This window comes from Neopsephotus bourkii, unplaced genomic scaffold (assembly GCF_033783945.1).
Source record: "Neopsephotus bourkii isolate Nb327-2 ecotype Australia unplaced genomic scaffold, CSIRO-AGI_Nbou_v1 NB_196, whole genome shotgun sequence".
NCBI classification, from domain to species: Eukaryota; Metazoa; Chordata; class Aves; order Psittaciformes; family Psittacidae; genus Neopsephotus; species Neopsephotus bourkii.
Window position 1 is genome coordinate 9,478,699 of NW_026900709.1, and position 18,751 is coordinate 9,497,449.

At 34.8% G+C, this 18,751-nt stretch overlaps 1 protein-coding gene across 2 annotated transcripts in view; it reads left to right on the forward strand.

Annotated features, from left to right (window-relative positions):
• The window catches only part of CCDC141 (coiled-coil domain containing 141), a 97,079-nt gene that overhangs the window by 33,393 nt on the left and 44,935 nt on the right, over positions 1–18,751 (forward strand). For both annotated transcript variants that reach the window (XM_061379319.1, XM_061379326.1), the window contains 3 exons: positions 4,522–4,641; positions 12,111–12,305; positions 16,986–17,158. In XM_061379319.1, coding sequence (XP_061235303.1) covers positions 4,522–4,641; positions 12,111–12,305; positions 16,986–17,158 — 488 coding nt within the window. The remainder of the gene's footprint in view (positions 1–4,521; positions 4,642–12,110; positions 12,306–16,985; positions 17,159–18,751) is intronic.

Genomic DNA, 18,751 nt, shown 5'->3' on the forward strand with positions numbered 1-18,751 from the left:
AACAAAAACAAATAAAAATGCAAACAAAAAACCCCAGAAAACAAACAAAAAAAAAGGCAAAAAAACCCACCACACCACCCCAAACAAACAAACAACCCCCTCCCCGCCCCCCCCACCCCAAATCCCCCAAAATTCACATTGCCCAGGATGCTAAATATCATGATTTCATAAAATTTACTAGGGAATTCTATTTGTCCTCATTGCCTAAGGGATAAATGTTTGGGAAGAACCAGCTAGAATTCACCCTAATTTAGGTGGGATTGAAAATGATTTTGCAGTGAATGTTTGTTTTCTGTGTATGTTTCCATTTCCTTTCAGATATGTGCTCAGATCACAAGAAGTATGTATAGAAATTGTTCTACTGGCAAGTTTTCCGATGCTAAGAGAGGGGCTACTATTTAACTACCTGTTAAATACGCTTATATCTGCATCCAGTTTGAGGCTGGTATACACAGGGGCACAAATTAAAATAGTTTTTAATATCATGCTTGTCAGAATATACTTGCTTAATATCTGTATTAGTAAAATCTGGTATAATTTGCACATGTATGGACAATTAATTTGCATGCATCATGGGCAAATATTATATTCACATGTAAATACAGACACTGGAAAATTAAGTTTTAGAGACTTTATGTAAAATTTATGTTTGTCCTTTAACACATTATATATGTATCTCTGAGTGATGACAGAATTTAAACTCTCAAAGCCTCTGAGCACATATGAAAACTAGTATTCCAATCTCTGTACATGAACATCTCTTGATGAAGAATAATGGCTCATATGCAAGAACAGCATATTGAACTCCCACTGACATTAATGGGAGTTCAGGGGATACAGAGAAAGCAGACTACTGGAGATGAGCTCTGCTGTGTAAGATCTAAGAGTGGATTTTTGCTCTCTACTTCTGTTTTGCTAGGCAGAATTACGCAATGCAGAAGGCTGCATAATCTGTGGGTTACTTTTTTAAAAGAAAAGACAAGAAGCTGCAGAGATCACTACTTATTACCTGGTTATGAAGGGCTCAAAATGCAGCACTTTCCTTTAATCTCTAACTGGATCTTGATGATATGGTAGTCCTGATCGTAACATGTAATGTTTCTTTTTCAGTATTTTCAATATGTGAAATTGTACTTATTTCACTTCCTTTATGGAAGTGTCAGCATCATGTTTTCTGTTAATCTCTTTCATTAATAAAAATCAGAGGCAGATTGACCTATTTTGTGTATAATCAGTTATCTTTGGAAGAAGATTCATAAAAGTAATTTTTTTTCAATTGATCCAGTCATCCATATAGAAGACAAAATTATTCACGGTACTTGGTCACATCAGGGCCAGATAAGAGCTGAGTAAAACTCTCACATTTGCTACCTGGACAGGTATAAGGGAAACAGTTCCTGTTTCTATTTAATTTTCATTAAAAGTAGCTTAAATAAAAATATCAAGTAGTGAAGCTTAGTGAATTAAAGGCTGTAATTGTATTTTACACAAAAATTGCAGGGCATTTTTTGCTTGTAGACCTTACATAGGAAATTGATAGGTTTATGATCTTATTTACCTAGAAGAATTTCTGTACTGCAGGTTATGGACAGATTCTGTTGTTTCTTTGCTTGAAAGCCAAATTCTGTAATCAAAACCAGCGATTTTTGATTTTAACATCTGATAAAGAGGATCTGAAAATCCAAATGCGACTAGATCTGCTGTTGGTGTGTTCTTTGCTATTATTTTTTTTCCAATAGCTGCTACTGACAGCTAGAATGAAAACATGGAATTTATCTCAGTTTGGAGGCATATCTGCAGATTGTCATCTAACATATTTGTGTGATCAAAATGTCATATGAGGTTCCTCTATGAAGTTTTGACTGCATGTTTTATTATAGCACATTCTGCAATGGTTTTTTTCATAAATATAAAAAATACTATTTTACAATTAATGTTAAGATACGTAGACCTAAATAGATTGAAGTTATTGAAAACTGTAATCAGATCAATTTAAGATTACTTCTCTACTACTTACTTCTGGTGAAATCGTGGTGCCAGTGAACTTAGCAGTGATTTTGCCAATGTTTTAATTATGGCCAATGCTTCTCCTCTGTGTTTTTCCAAATGTCTGATTGCCTATCCTGTTTCTCCTGACAGTGATAACTTAACTGCTCTTACTAGTCTTGCATATATGGGCCAACTTAATTCGATTCCCACACTTTGATCCTATGTAAAAAAGCCACACACCTTGAAACCAAATTCTGAGATCCTGTCAAACTCACTCCATTTTTGGTCAGTCATAATCCTTGCTGAAAGTGAATGTGTTCTTGTTAAAATATGCATGTACCAATATGAAGTACTTGGTTTTAATATTCACAATTGAAACGGGTGCTCTTGTTAGCTGATATTCTAAACGAGTTCTGCTTTTGGGAATATTGTGTAAACAAAGTTCTTTCATTAAAAAAAAACAAACAAAACCAAACAAACCCAAAACCAAAAGGCTAAAAATATACAGTGCTTTTGTCTACATTAGCAAGAAACTTCGTAAATGAAATGGACTGTTCCACTATAACTTCAATGCTTTTGTTGACTGGTATACATCACCTTTAGTGGTGGTTGGGTTTTATTTCCAGGAACTTTTACAGTCCTTCACAAATATGGTATAACAAGGCACGATTAGCCACTCTGAGACAATGCAATACTGATATTTCTTTTCCCATAAAAGATTATTTTAAGATTCCTTTTCTTTATAAGGCTGTACTTGATCATAGAAAAATCACTAAAGCCTGGACTTTCAGCTCAAGTGCTGCATTTTTCTTTAAATATGTGTTTGTGGTCCCATTTTGCCCTAACTTTCTATTGATAAAATTAGACAAGGATGCTTCACTGGCAATATTGTGAAGATAAATGCATTGAGGATTAGTGAAAGACTTAGCTAGTGTTGTTATGAAGAGAATTAAATATCCCCAGGATGACCAAAGGCAGATCTGTATTGTCATGATGATACCTTCGCATACTGATGATAAAAATATTATTTGAGATTCCAGATAGTAAGTGAAACATCAGCCACTCAAATACGGTGATTATTGTAATGAAAAAAAAATAATGCCCCAAACCCACCCTGTCTGCCATTTAACAAAATCAGCTTATGATGAATGTACAGGGGAAATTATTTGAGACTAGCTTAATCCTAAAGTTCAAAGTAGGCATGTCAAAATATATAGCGTGAGCTGCTTGAGTTCAAACTGCCTGAGGTAAGCTCAGATTTAATTTAGGGCATATAGGTATGTGTGTTTTAATACACGCAGGAAAAAAGGGAGTGAAACACAGTTTTTCCTAGCAGGAATAATTTATAGAAAAAAAAGTGTTTTCCTTCTTAATTTCTGTTTTCCACTATATCTGCCCCTCTCTGTAGTTGTGACAGACGCAGCTGGTTCCAACCAGCTTTACAACTACTCCACCACAGGGCACAGCTGAGCCCATCAGCAAAGCTGATGGACCTCTGTTAAAAAACATTTGAGAAAGGATAAAACATTGCACAGACATAGCGAGGAGTGAGGGGAAAGAAAAAAGAACATGAAACAATGCTGTGTACACCAAGGTCAGTGAAGGAGGAGGATAGGGAGGAGGTGCTTCAGGTACTGGAGCAAGTATTCCCATGCACCCTGCATATGCTTTGGAAGAGACTACACCACAGCAGGCTTTCCCTCCCCCCCTGTTCTTTTATTTGTAACTGAAAATGTTTACAACACGTTTTAAAGGTTCTTTCATTTTTAGAATTGGTTAAATGTATTAGAAACATCTTCTACATGAACAAATAAAACAAAAATATCCATAGTGTGCAATTAAAAGCTGTAGTACCTAGAGTAGGAAGTAATTCTTAGTGTGCTATATACAATTTAAATATAGTGGTGATTTTCCAGACTGAGAATTTGGATGAAGTCTCCTTGATATTAATAACTCATTCAGACTACTCTTTTAAAATGCAAAGCTTCACTCAGGAGTTCTTGCCATGTGTTGTTTACAAAGAAAGTGAGGGGTACCTACTATGAATCAAGCAGAAATAAATGCAAGTCATTCTGTGCAATTTAGAAAGTATTCTTGTATAGCTCATATGTTTGCTGTATATGCTTGCTGAAGTAATTCTAGAAAGGGATATTTTTAAGTTAATGTGATTCTAGGAAAACTGTGAAATACCTTTACCATGTTAAAAACCATGTTTATTCTATGTGGGATTATATCTTGATTTTGCTTTTACTGTCTTAATCTATAGTTTGGTCATACTGGATTAATACTTTTTTTTTGGTATGTTTTGTTACATACACTCCAATATGTGTTTGTTTTAACTGCAATCCTTTCCTTCTGCATTTGTTATAATTTAAAATTATACAAATTGAACAAAAGCATGAACATTAGGAATGGAAAATTGTAAGAATGAAAATTAGGGCTTCATCTGTTCATGTAACTATTTGGTACTTATTAAAAAAATAGACAGTTACTTTTCAAATTCTCCACTGACTGATTTTTTTTATTATTTAGGTAACATCCTGGTACAAGAAAAACATCAGGGGTTATTTTCACAAGCAAAACTTAGGCTCATCTGTATTGGAAAATGAAGAGTTACTTCAAGAGCTTGAAGAAATGGAAGTCAAAGTGAAAGTAAGAAATAGGATGATTGATCAGTGAAGCAATTTAAAAATTAATAGCAAAACATGAGCTTGGGCATTTAGTAAGCACATATAGGAGTAGATGGTACGTGTGCATAAGATACATATTTTTAAAGGTCTAAGAAAATATTTTTTCATTTTACTACTTTTAATGCAGGCCTCCATGTTTGCCAGTGTTTTTCTTATTTAAAACTTTCAAAGTTATGGATAAGGTAAAAGAGGAGTAATCTTTGATGTTGTTTAGTTGTATTTTCAGTTTAGTGATAAGTACCAGGCTGGTAGTTTACATACTAAACCATGCTGCAAAAAAATAAAGAAAAACAATTTTATTAGAATATTACAAAATTTTAATTTTCATGAAGAATAAAATGCCAGCCACTTCTACCATAACTCATTGTCACTGAACTGCGTACAGGATTGGAAGAGGTATTCACCCATTTATTTTTGCAAATCAAGGTTATAAAAAATACCATTTTCATTGTGAATATCACCTTTTGAGAAAATAAATCTGTTACTGTCACTCATAAAGGCAAGATGGGATTGAAGGAAATGTTGATACATAGATAACTGCACATATAAAATGGATATTTGTATGACCTAAATTGCATATATTTAGAACCTTTTTTGAGATACCTCAGTCATGCTGTCATTAGGTGTGGGCTGTTCCTCGGTGAAGATCATTCCTCACTGATTTTCAAGCAGTTGTGCTTGGCTCTACTGTTGATAGCAACTATCAGGTTTATGACTCTTCACAGTTATGTTTCTTTGTAAGCTTTGTAGCTGAATATCAGATGTTTGCCTGTTTGCATAATCTACAGTTAACTGCTTCAGGATTGTCATGTATGCAGAATAATATTTCTAATGCTTCTCCAAGCAGCATGTCAGAAAACACATTTACTTTGCCTATGGAAGATTAGTATGAAGACCTAAATTCTGTTGCAAAGCTTTTAGAGACCTATGGTACAAGAAAAGCAGAAGTAGCAGACAGTAAATGAATAAACTGTGTCTCCAGAGAAAGAGGGACACATAGAAATACTTGAGGTGTCCTAAAGTATTGCTGAATTTTAGAACTAGCTAAATGGTCATTACTCTTCCCCACATTCTGTACTGAAAGGCTATTCTTGTAATTTGCTGTCTGAATTAGCAACGATACCATAAATGCAGAAAGGAGAACAATATGCATTATGATTTTTTCTAATAATCCTTTTCATGGTAGAACATTCAGAACCCGATGTTATAATGATAACAGTTATTACTGCAGTTTCACCTAACATTTCTCCCATATATTATATTACAGATGGTTCTTATAATTTCACTGAATTGCCTTTTTTCATCTTAGGATCATTCAGAAGTGTTTAGCATTAAAAGTTTTTGTTACACGTCCTTGTAAATTAGGAATTAGAACATCTTAGCTTTAGCTTTCTGCTTTTCTTACTGGCAGCAAGTTCTAGCAGAGGGAAATTAAATTCTTGAAGTGGATGTTACTGAACATGTTGGTTATTATTATGATATGCAAAAATCATGGCCAGATTGAACTGCAAATATTATTCAGAATGCAGAGCTATGGGGCTTTGGGCATTAGTTTTTACAGCACTGAACTGCAGACATTGCGACTAGAATAAAGGAGGGCCCTGACATCTTGATTGTAAAATTCAGGTAAGGTATACCAATCAAATGTGTGTTCCAGTAATATTTGTTAGATAGCAGAGATTAATGTCTCTTAATATCACTTCACAAAGTAATGTTTTACTTGTATGGTTTGCCTGTATGAAATACAGAACAACCTAGAAATGAACTTGGCCTTTTTGCTCAGTCTAAGCAAAACCAGGCTTATAAGATATACCTGCAGATGAAATTCCCTGAACCTCTAGCAACACACAGGCCGTCAGCATTTGATTGGCAATCTAAAGTATTTCGACTTTGTATGTATTTTGGAACTGTAGTGCTGCTGCTGTGTGAAGCATTCATTCTCTTTGAGAGGCTGTTGACTAATTTCACACAAAATTTCAGGGAAGGCTAGTGAAGAACTAGGTGCAGTTTTTTTAAAAAAATATTTTTCTAGTGTCCAGTATATGTTCTAATAAAAAAAAAAAAAATAACATTGAATACTGTACATTAATTTCAGAGTGAAATGCAATTTCCAGAAGTCTTCAGAAATTTTATCAGTTTGTGTGGGAAAACATGGAAATGGTTGTAAAGAACATTTTGGTTTATACTCAGGAAAAACTCTCAGGACTACCTTATACAGTACTTGGCTAATTAATTAAATAGATTCCTCTTCTGTAACTTGGTCATTGACAAGCTAGTCTTAAACTACTTTTGGACTTTTGTATTGGGATCTAATGTGGTGTTAATAAATCTTTGAAGTAACACTTTATATGTGTACTGTAGCTGTGAGGGTATGGTGAAATGTTTCTGTGTAATAGACATGCAGAACAAGTATAAGTGTTCTCATAGAGAGTAAGCTATTAATATGAACAGGACAAATTATACAGAGATTAGCCTAATAATTTACGGGATTAACAATTTGCTCATGTGACTGGGCTGAGAGAAGACAGGAGTACAGTTTATTATGTTCTCAGGTTGATATCTTCTCTTGAACCTCATCTTGCTAAGAGGTGAAACCACTGAAAACATTATTGCTATCTTGTACACTAATCAAGACCAAAGGTAAAAACAAAGATTCATAATTGGAATAAAAGTTCTCAGTCTTCCCAAATATTAAAAGGATCCTCCTGCTTCCCTCCTTCCAACCCCTTTTCCTCCCTTCCTGTCCCCCTTCACTCTTCCCCCCCCCTTCCCTCAAGGTCTGAGAGAAGAGGCAGAGAGACAGATTTAGGGACTTGTGTTTCAATGGGAATATCTAGTGGCAGTGATTAATTGCTTTTTGTTACATTTCTGAGTGTATTGGAGGTGCTTGGCATGGTAAAAAAGAACTGATAGCACCACTTAGTGGCCAAATAACTTGAGAAGAAGAAAAGTAGTATGCTAAATTGTTTGCATTTTAGCTACTTTCTGCCACTTTTCAGGACTGAACAATGCTGGAATCAGTCTTCCTAATAAAGATTACTAGGAAGATGGAGAGCATATTTCTTCTGTTTATAGATCTGTGTGCTTACTGGGTCTGGAGTAGCCATGCTAGGTAATCAGACACTCTAACGAGGTTTCAGGATGGTTTTTACTCACCAAATTAGATATCACTAACAATAGTATTAGTTGCTTTATTTGCTGACATTAACATAAGGATTGAGAATATTGGATTTACCTGCTTTCTTCCCTTAGATCTCACAGCTAATGCTTAGATGCCTGAAAACAATTATTTTGCAGTTAAATGTTTGCCTGGAGGTCCCTTCTCTCTCTGGCCTTCCTGAGCGGCCATGCTCCTTTATCGTTTTCTGCATGGATGCAAACTCAGGCTATCCAGCTCTTGACAGTTTTCCTGAGACTGGCATTCCATAGAGGAGTTTGACAAGTGTTGTAATTCATCTCCATGGCAGATGTTTTAACACACTCCTTTACTTTGAAAGCTAGAGCAAAGCATATAAAGAAAAAGAATTTTTCTTTTGGGGTGTCGTGGTTTAAACCCAGCCAGCCAGCTCGTGCACTCACTCCCAGTGAGTGGTGCCGGGCTGGAAGCAGTCGAGGCCTGCGTTCCCCCCCCCCCCCGGGACTCCCCCCCCTTCCCCGCTCCCAGAGTGATGGGGAGGAGAATTAAAAGAATGCAACTCCCATGGGCTGAGACAAGAACAGTCCAGCAACCAATGTTCAATACAAATCACTACCACTAACAACAGCAATGATAAGAGAAAATAACAAGGGAAGAGAATACAATACCACCCACCAAAAAACTAGTCTGACCCAGAAGACCCCCTGTCCTTCCAGGTAACTCTCCGGTACATCCTGGGCATGCCGTGCTGTGGTATGGAATACCTCTTTGGTCAGTTTGGGTCAGGTGTCCTGTCTCTGCTTCCTCCCATCTTCCCCTCCTCCCTGGCAAGAGCATGAGGCTCACCAAGTCCTTGGCCGAACCAAAACATCATTGTTATCAGCTCTGTTCCCAGCCCGAAAGTCAAAACACAGCAATGCACCAGCTACCAAGAAAGAGAAAAAAAATGACTGCTACTGCTAAACCCAGGACATGGGGCAATTTTATTTTTACCTAAACATTCATCTTTCATGTACAGCAAATGCAAATCTACATTCAGCTGTCATGTTCTTCGCACTGTCTGATTTTCCTGTAGTGCCATCTCACTGCCTTGGGAGAATGCTCCTTTTCTACCCAGAATTATTCTGTTAATGGTGTGGGTGGGTTTTTTGTTTCTTTTATTTTTTGTTTGATTTTTTTTTTTTTTTGGTATGTCTTTCTCTGTCCTGGCATTATTTTTTAACACTTAACAGTTTTCCAGGAGGTGATTGACTTTGAAATTCTTTTTCCTCTTTCTGTCTAGTTTATAACATATTCTGAAAACCACATATTTTTGTACTTAATTGACTTGTGGCTTATTTTCTACTATATGGATCATAATCTGAAGTCAGATAGATATGTTTCAAGGTTTTATCAGTTTAACTCTAGGACATTCCAGTGATTAATTTTACACAACCTTTCAGGTTTTAATCTGAAGTTAGAATTTTTAAGGAAGGTGTATACCAAAAAAGCTCATTTATCCTGCAATAGTTGTTTAATAACAGGATAAAATTGTAGGTTTGTTGTTTGTTTGTTTTCTTCAGGCTTATGCTAGGTATTTGCTGAAGCCACAAAAAGTTCGGGTTTTTAGACTTAAAGCCACAATAGTTTTAATTCACCAGATTTAATACTCTAAAAAATCAAGGAACCTACAAAGAGTTCCTTTTCTTTGCCAAATGGAATAGTGAAAGCAAGTGTTTAGAGGACTTACTACCATGAGGAAAAGTAAGAACAATGACATGAGGTAAGGAGAGGCATTGAGCATAGGCAGCATGTCTTTAGCAGGATAGAGGATTTCCCAAGCACTTCTTGGCAAACTGAAAAGTCAAGGTAATAGTCAGCTTTGTGTTCCTTTCAGGGAAAATGAAAAACAAATATTTTATTGCTGACTGCCAGCTTGCTATGAATTTAACATGTAGAAGGCTGAAGGACAGTAAAAACTGATAAAGATTTTCCCACTGATTTTGCATGTCCTGTTGATGGAAAGAATAGGCTTTTTATGTGTAGAGACATTTCCTTCTAAATAGAAAGCTGAAAGTGAAATTGTTGCTAGCTATTTTGTAGAAAATTGAACCAAGTCTGAGTAATGATCAAGTAGGATAACAAATGTGTCTAACTACAATTAATGCCCTCAGGGAGTGTGTAAGGTTGTAATGTTTATGGAATATTTTAAACTATAAATTATTATAACAGAGACTTTGAGCTTGTGGGAAAGGTTAGAAACTTGCCTCAGCCTAAATGAGAGAGTTTAACCTCTGCTTTAATATCACATAGAAGCTGCAACTGGGTACCTTGTATCAAGCAGGTTCATGAATGCTGTTCCTGTTCCTCTCACAGGAAATCATTTCACTGCAAATGGAGTCATTTTCTTATAATTGGCCTTGCCTTCTGTAATTATAATATACACATTATGGTGCATCGAAACAATTCAGAACATTTTTGTTTTCCTGCATCTGTTTCTAAGCTAACTAAGCAATTTCCTTTTCTGACACATTAAAATGTGCATTTTTCATTCTGCAATAATTTTTTATTTTTAATTATTTTACAAATAGCGTATAATAATGAAAGGAATATGCACATACTCAAATACACTTTTTTGTCTTTTTTAGGTTAATTATTATTAGTCCCCCAAAATGTTCCCAGTTGCAGTGTTGTTTTCTAATTCTCATAAAAACTGTATGTTTAAATATAAGTGCAATTTTTAGTATAATCTGACCATGGAATGCATTTGGTACCAGTCATTCCAGCTGCAAGTATTGGAAGATGATGACACTGCGTGGTAGTACAATTGGATGTCAGGAATCCATACATGATTCATAAATAGGCCAATCAAGTTGTGTGTATGGAGAGACCTCCTTACTATTTTTTCTCAAGAAAAAAATTTCCGGTAAAAAGGGGCAAATACAGCACAGCAGACTGCAATTATCCTCAAAAATCCTCATTCTCACTGAATATTACTTAGGACAGAGAGACAAGGATGGGATTTTATAAAGGGGGGATTGTGCATTAAATAATATAATGCAGGGCTTCAGTACAAGCTGAAGATTATTGCAGCCTGATCTCAGAAGTGGTCATTATTTTAATTTGAAAGAAAAATAAAACAAAAAAATCAAGAAAGATTTTTCTATAGCTACTTATCAATAGCAGACAAAGCAAACAAAAAAAGCTTCTACTGGGCCTCAGATTAATCTCTGAATAACCAGATTACTTCTTCTTGGAAAACTTCCAAGCCACTAGCAATAATTTTATTGAAAAACAAACAAAAAAAATTCTTTAAGCATGCTGAAAATAATCTACCCTGTAATCTTGTTGTGCCATATGCACAAATATGAGTGATTTAACGAAAAGGATTGTTTTATTTTAAAATATTTTTCTGTCTGCTTTATAAGACATTTGATAAAAATCTGTGGAAGGAAATTCTAAACAAATTTCAAAAAGGTCCTTCTCTTATCTAATTAATTGCCAGAAAAAGTGGAGAAAATATGCTAAGGCATGGGGAATTGCAGAATAACATCAGAAGCTCCTTTCATTTTGAACAGCACAGTAAAACACCAATTTTAAGTGTAGACAAACACAGCAGGATAAAGTATACTGTGAAACAGTTTTACTATTTTAAGGTTTTCTCTATAGAAAAACAGCAAAACCAAAGTAGTAACGAAATACCAAAGCAGCAGATGCAAGGCAAGATGATGTGAAATGCTTTTTTCTCTTGACTTACTTCAAGTTAAAGTTTCTTTCCATTTAGGATGTCTAGTCTAGTGCATCTTTCAGTACCTCTCTCTTACCTGAAGAAGATACTATGACTGAATACTGAAATCACATTTATCACAGGTGAAAAATTGTAAGGAAAAATTTTGCTCATGAAGGCTTAATCCCTAAATTTGATGTGCAGACAGCTCTTAGCAGAAATAGTATCAATGGAAGCAGTTATTATGTAGGCAGTATTTTTATTTGTTCTGGGTTAGATTGTTGGGCTGAAGAGGATGTTTGTCATGGGAGTCTGGTCTTACCAAGTAGAAGTTTGATGTCTTCATGTTGTCTAGATTATTTTTCTCAGCAGACACACTAGTACTGCTATTCCTGCCTGTGAAACTGTCAAAGAACATAGGACGCCGCTGCTGAAAACTCCTGTCACTAAAACCTTAAATTTGCTGAGAAGTCACTCCAACTGGAAATGGTGGTATCTTTCAGGCTTATAAATGCAATACACGTTTTCCATTGTGCTGGTATATTACTTTTCTATGTATAGTTGATTAAAATGGCACTTTTCTTGTTAGGAATGGAATTCCACTGTGGAACAGCTGACAGCTGAAGCACATAAGATTTTGCTTTCAGAGAACTATACAGAAAAAGAACATCTAAAGCTTTCAAATCAGAAAATCTGTCTGTTACAAGAAGAAGTGTGCTTCCATATGGAAGAAAGGAAAGCCCTGCTACAAGAGGCCAATGACTTTTTTCACTCTGCTGGCAAGGTTGGTAAGAAGCCAAGTCTGTAATAATAACCTGATAATACAACTCTCAGTGTGCTCTTAAAGGCTGATGCATGTGCATTTATGCAAACAGAGTTTGCTAAACAACTTGGAATGGAAAATTACAAATCCGATTATCCTTTAATATGACCTTTAATATCTAACTTCTATCCAAAATGGCACATGCATTTAGATTTATTTATATATTTATTTATTTTTAAAGTATATGGAGAATAGTACTCAGTTTCTAAAAAAAGGTAATTGGGAAATACTATCCGGACTTTAAGATCATGGGCTCTGTCATGACAGCATAATGCTTTATGAAGATACAGGAGCTCTAAAATACATAAACTGTTACAAGCTAGTATGGATATTGGAAACAATATCTATACTTGCAGTGCTCTCCACAGGCGGCTAATTAAAAATCAGACATGAGAAAAATCAAGGACAACATACGTTCCTCATACTACACTATATACTACGTGGTCTAGACATGATGTAACATGGAAGTGGCCAATGAAAGCACAAAACACTTTCAGTCACAGGACAAATGATGAATTAAGGCCCACACCTATATTGAGGTCAGTGTGATAATGTATAGGCAATAATTTCTATCACTGCTGTGCTCATGTGAACAAGCAGTGATTCAGATTCCAGAATTAGATACCTGCAGTTCACGCATGAGAAGTCTAAGAGGGGCCTACCTGTTTACTGAACTCTATGCATTGCTTAGTTTGTGTAGGTTGTGTTTCTATTGTTCCTAATGTTATGTGGTGGTAATAGGTAAATCATCTATGACCAAAAAAAGAATATATAAAAGCTAAATTTTGAATTTTTCAAAAATCAGCCAATATAAAAGTTGGATCAATAAAGAATTGAGGGAGCTTAATATCATTAGTTAAGATCCCTTTATTGATATACCAGGTTAAGAGTAGGTTTTATGAGAAGATCAAAGAAGGATCAATAAAGGTGGCAATAGTGTTATAACAGACTTCTGTAAGGTTGTATTACTGCTATTTCATGTGTTGATCGTGAAAGTGAATAATACAAAATCCTCAAGTCATTTTAATTCTATTCAGAGCCAAATCTGTTTTAAAATGAGAACACAAGTAGGGATTTTTATCAACATATGATCTTCCAGTGGAGTACTGTGGATTGATTGCTGTTATTTTTCTGCTTATAATATTTCTAATGTATGTAAGAGCAGTAAGTAATGAAGGCAGTCAGTCTATAAACACCAAATGGGCATGGAGATTTTAATAGCATATGATTTTTTCTATCCAGCAGGTAAAAAAATGGACAGATGTCACACTTTGTGAAATTCCAGCTAGTACTAGAGGATATATTTTAAAAAGTGAAGAAATTAGATATCAGAACAATTTATCACAGTTGTATTATATTTTTTTAACTACAGACTGATGATATTCTCTAGTTAAAGCAAGAAGCAATTTAGTAATTGGTTTTGCTTACCATATAACAAAAGTTTGTTCTGTTATTGCATGTTGATATTAATATACAACAATTTGTTAAAGGAAATTTGAGTTAGAGCAGAAGGAGGAACTGTCTGTCTCATCAGTCTTTGATGTCAGCAGGGAACTTATTCAAGCCTTTTCCAGGTGTGAGCTATCAGATCAGAGCTATCCTAAAAAAACAGATGGTCAGTTTTGTTGCCTTGATTTGGGGCACAAAGCTTTTGAAGCATTAGGTCTTTAGTCAGTGGTGCTGACCACCTGCCTGTTACTCTGAAGTTAAAGAAAACAAGGGTTTATTTGCTTTTTGGAAATACTAAGCACTCAGACTTTGCTATCTGAAGGTGTCCCATTGAGTTTCAAGTCTTATGATGATTTTGAAAATAAGCTGCTACATCTGAAAATTTTCCACCAAGGATGACCTCAACATTAAGGAAAAACTTAAAATGTGAAACCTCTCTGTTTCCGTGTTACAACAAGCCTGTTCTTCAAGAGCACCAAGTAGTAGTAGTAATGCAGACTTTTCCCCAAACTTTTTATTTAGAAGACTAGTTAGAAAAGTTTATATGTTAAAATGTCCAAACACCAAATTTTACTTTAAGTATATTGTTTGCAGGTCGTTTATAGAAGCTTTAAAACCGGATCACTTCCATGGGTAGATCCAGTAACAACCTTCATAGCTCTATTAAAATGTGCTGAAAAAATAACCTTGACTTTGCACTAATTTTTGTTTTGAGCGCCAGGTGGGGCTGTAATCACATTTATCTTTAACCTGTACTCTGTTCCTTCGGTGTTTTTTTTTTTGTCACAAGTAAACAATACTTGGCATCGAAATTATTTAGAGATCTCTGAAGTGAGAGAGATCTTTCGCTGCTTCTAGTTTGGACAAGGAGCTATGCAAATATATGTCTATTGCTTTGGGAGCAAAGGTAACATCTTTTCAGAATGCAGGGCTGGGTTTTGTGGAAGTGTCTGCTGAAGAAAGCGCTAGCTCAGGTGTGTCTCCACAGCATGCCATTACACCTGTTACGTGTATGAGTGAACAAAACACTATACTCAGTTCTTCTCAGGGTATACCTGAGCATCCGGACGCTCTTTACATGTAGGAAAACAAAGTATTAGCTGTTTTGAACTAACTCAAAGAGAACTCCTTTTAGGTCTTGTCTTATTGTCATTTTAATTTTTAATGAATTCAGGAAAATAAACTCTCAGATATAGCTCTTGCATTGTATTTGTGCTCTTTAGTTCTGGTGTACATTTGGCTGTGTTCTCTTGTATGTTTGGCTGCTAAGCAATATTTCTCTGCATGTTTGCAAGCTCCTTGGCTCTTTTGTAATCACATACATTCCGAAGCTTTTCTTCAAATATCAATCTATTTCTATGTCTGTGTCTATGTAGTTACCTTCAGTTTGACTTTTTGCAGGGGGATGTCTGTGTAGCTATCCTCTGAGAATACTTGGGAAACGATATGTGAAATAGTCTAAGATTGATTTGGTATGGTAAAAGCTTGAAAACATTCACTGGTACAGCTTTAAGTAGACAAATAAGGCTTTTACTGAGTTTGATGTGTTTGCAGATTCACAGTTTTAGTTAGCTGTGGAGTATCTTATACTTTGGTGCATAAGTTACTTCAAAACTCAACTTCTGATTTTGAACTCCAGGACTTACATACTTTCTTCTAACTAGTTTAGATGCTGCCTTTTTATTTATTTACTTTTTTTCCGCTCCTATGTGCCATCAGAAATTTAGAAGTCATTTCAACTTGCTTTAAAGTGAACATACAGGAAAAATAACCTGGCAGACTCAATAATATAGTATGCATGTCCTATTTTAATCTATTGTGTATAGAAGTTTAATTACTTTTGCTCACGCTCTTTTCTTTATTTTCGTTAATTTCTTTTGCATTGGTTTCAGTTGTTTGAGAGAGTTCAGGCCTCTTTCCTTGCTATTTTGAGTCAGCAATATAAGGTTCATTCTCAGCTGCTGAATTCTTGGATCATATGTGATATGCTGTAGCAAGCTGGATCATATTGTCCCTGATAATCTCCCTGAACTTTTGTCTTCCAATTTTTATGAATGTAAAACCTTGTAAAAGTCTTTAAAGTAAAATTTAGTCAGTCTTAAAGTTCTCTTGCTCTTCAGATGTAGTAATTTTAAATTTGATATATTTAAATTGATATATTTAGTATATATATGCATTATTTCATATATATGCATTTTAACATATATATATATTGTTGTCTCAAAATTCTCAGTGATGAACTGAGAGTTTGAGAGCAATATGTTTTCAGTATGTAAGTCTGCAAAATTTTTCACTGAACTAATGCTTAGAGTATATACAGAGATTTGCAAAGTCAGAACACAAGTTTGGTGGTGTAAAAGCAGTTGTTTTCCTTTTAAAAATATGTAAACAAAGTAATTCATGTAAAAGTCATTAGATTTTTTTTTACTTTATTACATAAATGTGTACATTCAATGAGAAATTAATGCTATTAGACATTTTCTACTGATTTGCTTTATTTAGATTTCACATTTTTCTGTTGTTTAGAGCAACAAAAAATTATGTAACAGAATATAGTGCCTCTGCTATGATGCTAATTGTGCACAGGACGTTTGGCCACATTTCTATTTTACAAATATTAGTATTTATTAACTTTAATAATGGAGTATTGCAGTGCTGTCCTTACTCTGTCTAAAAAGGCAGGGGTCTTTTTAGAGTACTTCCATCGCTTTTTTCCTGGTATTTGAACGAGAAACTTCCTCTTGCACTAAAGGAAAACAGTGAATACCTATAAGAAAACCAAAGCTATGTATGTGCAAAATCAAACCCTACCTTTATAATAAAAATAATTTAACTATAACGTACTTGTTGAATATACATTTGGTATTTTTAAAACATTAGAAGAAAGAGAATTTTGGTAAAACTCTTTAAGATTGACCTTCAATAAAACTATGTGCTAATGTTCTGTATTACTCTTGTTATTTTGGTTCTGCTTCGATATGTCAAATGGGCCTGATTATTGCTGAAAAAAATGATTTGTTTTAAATTCAAAGAGTTAATCATAATTTTGCATGCCCATGCCTACATTAAATTTTGTTGAATTATACCTGTGTTCTGTAACCTCCAAAATCAATACAAAGCCCTAAATTAAATTAAATATACATGCACAATTAAAGTAGATATATTTACAACAGTTGCTTTTTGTTTTTGCAGGTACTTGATGGTCTTCAAGGTATTGACAATTATATTAAAATATTTAATTCAGAAGGCTTACATTTGCCTATCTTGACAATGAAGTATGAAGAACTACAAGAAGCAATCAAAGGCTGCACAGCAACTGCCTTGCAGAAGGGAAAAACTTTACTTAATAAAGCAGATTCTCACAGGTATTCCCTCTATTTTTGCATATCTGCTGTATTTCTCCATATCTACCTGTTGCTTTATAACTTGACTAATTAGACTCAGACTGCATTTAAGAGCCAGTGTAGTAAACTAAGTAGTTGTGCACTTACATGACCTGAAACACAGTTTCTGATGTACCTATTTGTTGGTATTTATACAAACCAATCTCTTTAACAAAAAATCCTTAGAAATGCTACATGCTACTTGTAAGAGTGCTGTCAAACAGTGGAATGGTATATTAGGGCAGTGTACAGAAACCATTGTTTAGTTAGCATTTTTTGAAAAGTAAATGTATGTAAACGAAAATTAAGATATCAGTGGCTATGAAAACTCCATGCTTCCCAATGTAATCCTTTTTGACCTTTTCAAAAGTCCTCATTCTAGTAATTATAATGTGATTCTTGCAAGACAGAAATACAGGTGTTAAGCCAAGTGCAGAAAATACTGAGGTTTCTCCAGTTCTTAGTAGTTGTAATTATAGCCCTTTTTTTTTCCAAAGCTTTTGTTAATGACAGTGATAATGTACTCCACAGATACAATTTTTGCATTAATTTAAATCATGACTCAGTTTAGAATCCTAGTCCTAGAGGATTATTATCTCCTGCTTTTCAAGTCTTAGTAGGATTCTGGTGCAATAAGAATAAATACCCCTCATACTACTGAGTTCTGTTTCAAAGAGCAGATGAACATGGCTGATGATTGCCTGGTTCTCAGCTTAGCTCTTCCTTCCCATTACATGCTTATGTCCTTAATTGTTCCTGGCTTCGAACAGCTTTAGTTCAACACAGCAAGTGAAAGTCTACATAAAATTTTCATTTAATCACATGACCTTGCAAAAAATTCTATCTAAACTGCTTTTATCTGTCACTTGTAATTGGCTTGGGCCTAGCAAAGGGACAATGTAGAAAATTGAAACAGTTGTTTTGAGAACATGTGCTTTACAGCTGGCTTTACATCTTTTGTTACTGCTTCAGCATCTCCTTGTATTTTAATCAAAGGGAAGGAACAGGGTTTTTCCTCAGTGATTCCTAAGCCAGCCATAATTCCAGAACACATGCTGCTGTTCACAAGGACTTGATGTTCTGCTAAAAATTACTTCAATAGAAGCAGATGTTGTGTTTCAAATTATGTCTGCATGGCATTAATTAATGTTAGGAATTCTGAAGAAATTTATAGAATGAATCTCTAAAATAACAAGTCATTAATTTTCTTTCTACCCTATTAAGAGCTTAAAAAAATATTCAAATAGTCCGAATCAGAAGTGGGATAGTAAGATATCACCAATCCACAGCAAGAAGAATGGGATGAATTTATCAAATTAACTCTATCAGTCATTTCTGGTAAAATTCAGGAAAACCAGGTAGTGCAACAGGCAGACCTTCTGTATGCCAAAGTGCTGCTCAAGATACTCTGTAAGTAAATAAAGAAGGAAAGATTTCTGCCTAGAAGACATAATTTAAAAAACAGCAAAGCATTACAGCTGAAGCAGCAGGGATTTAAAGAAGGAAGGTGAAACTTAAAACAATGATGACAGGAAATCTCACTAGAAATGTGTTTTGCTGTTTTAAAGAACAGTG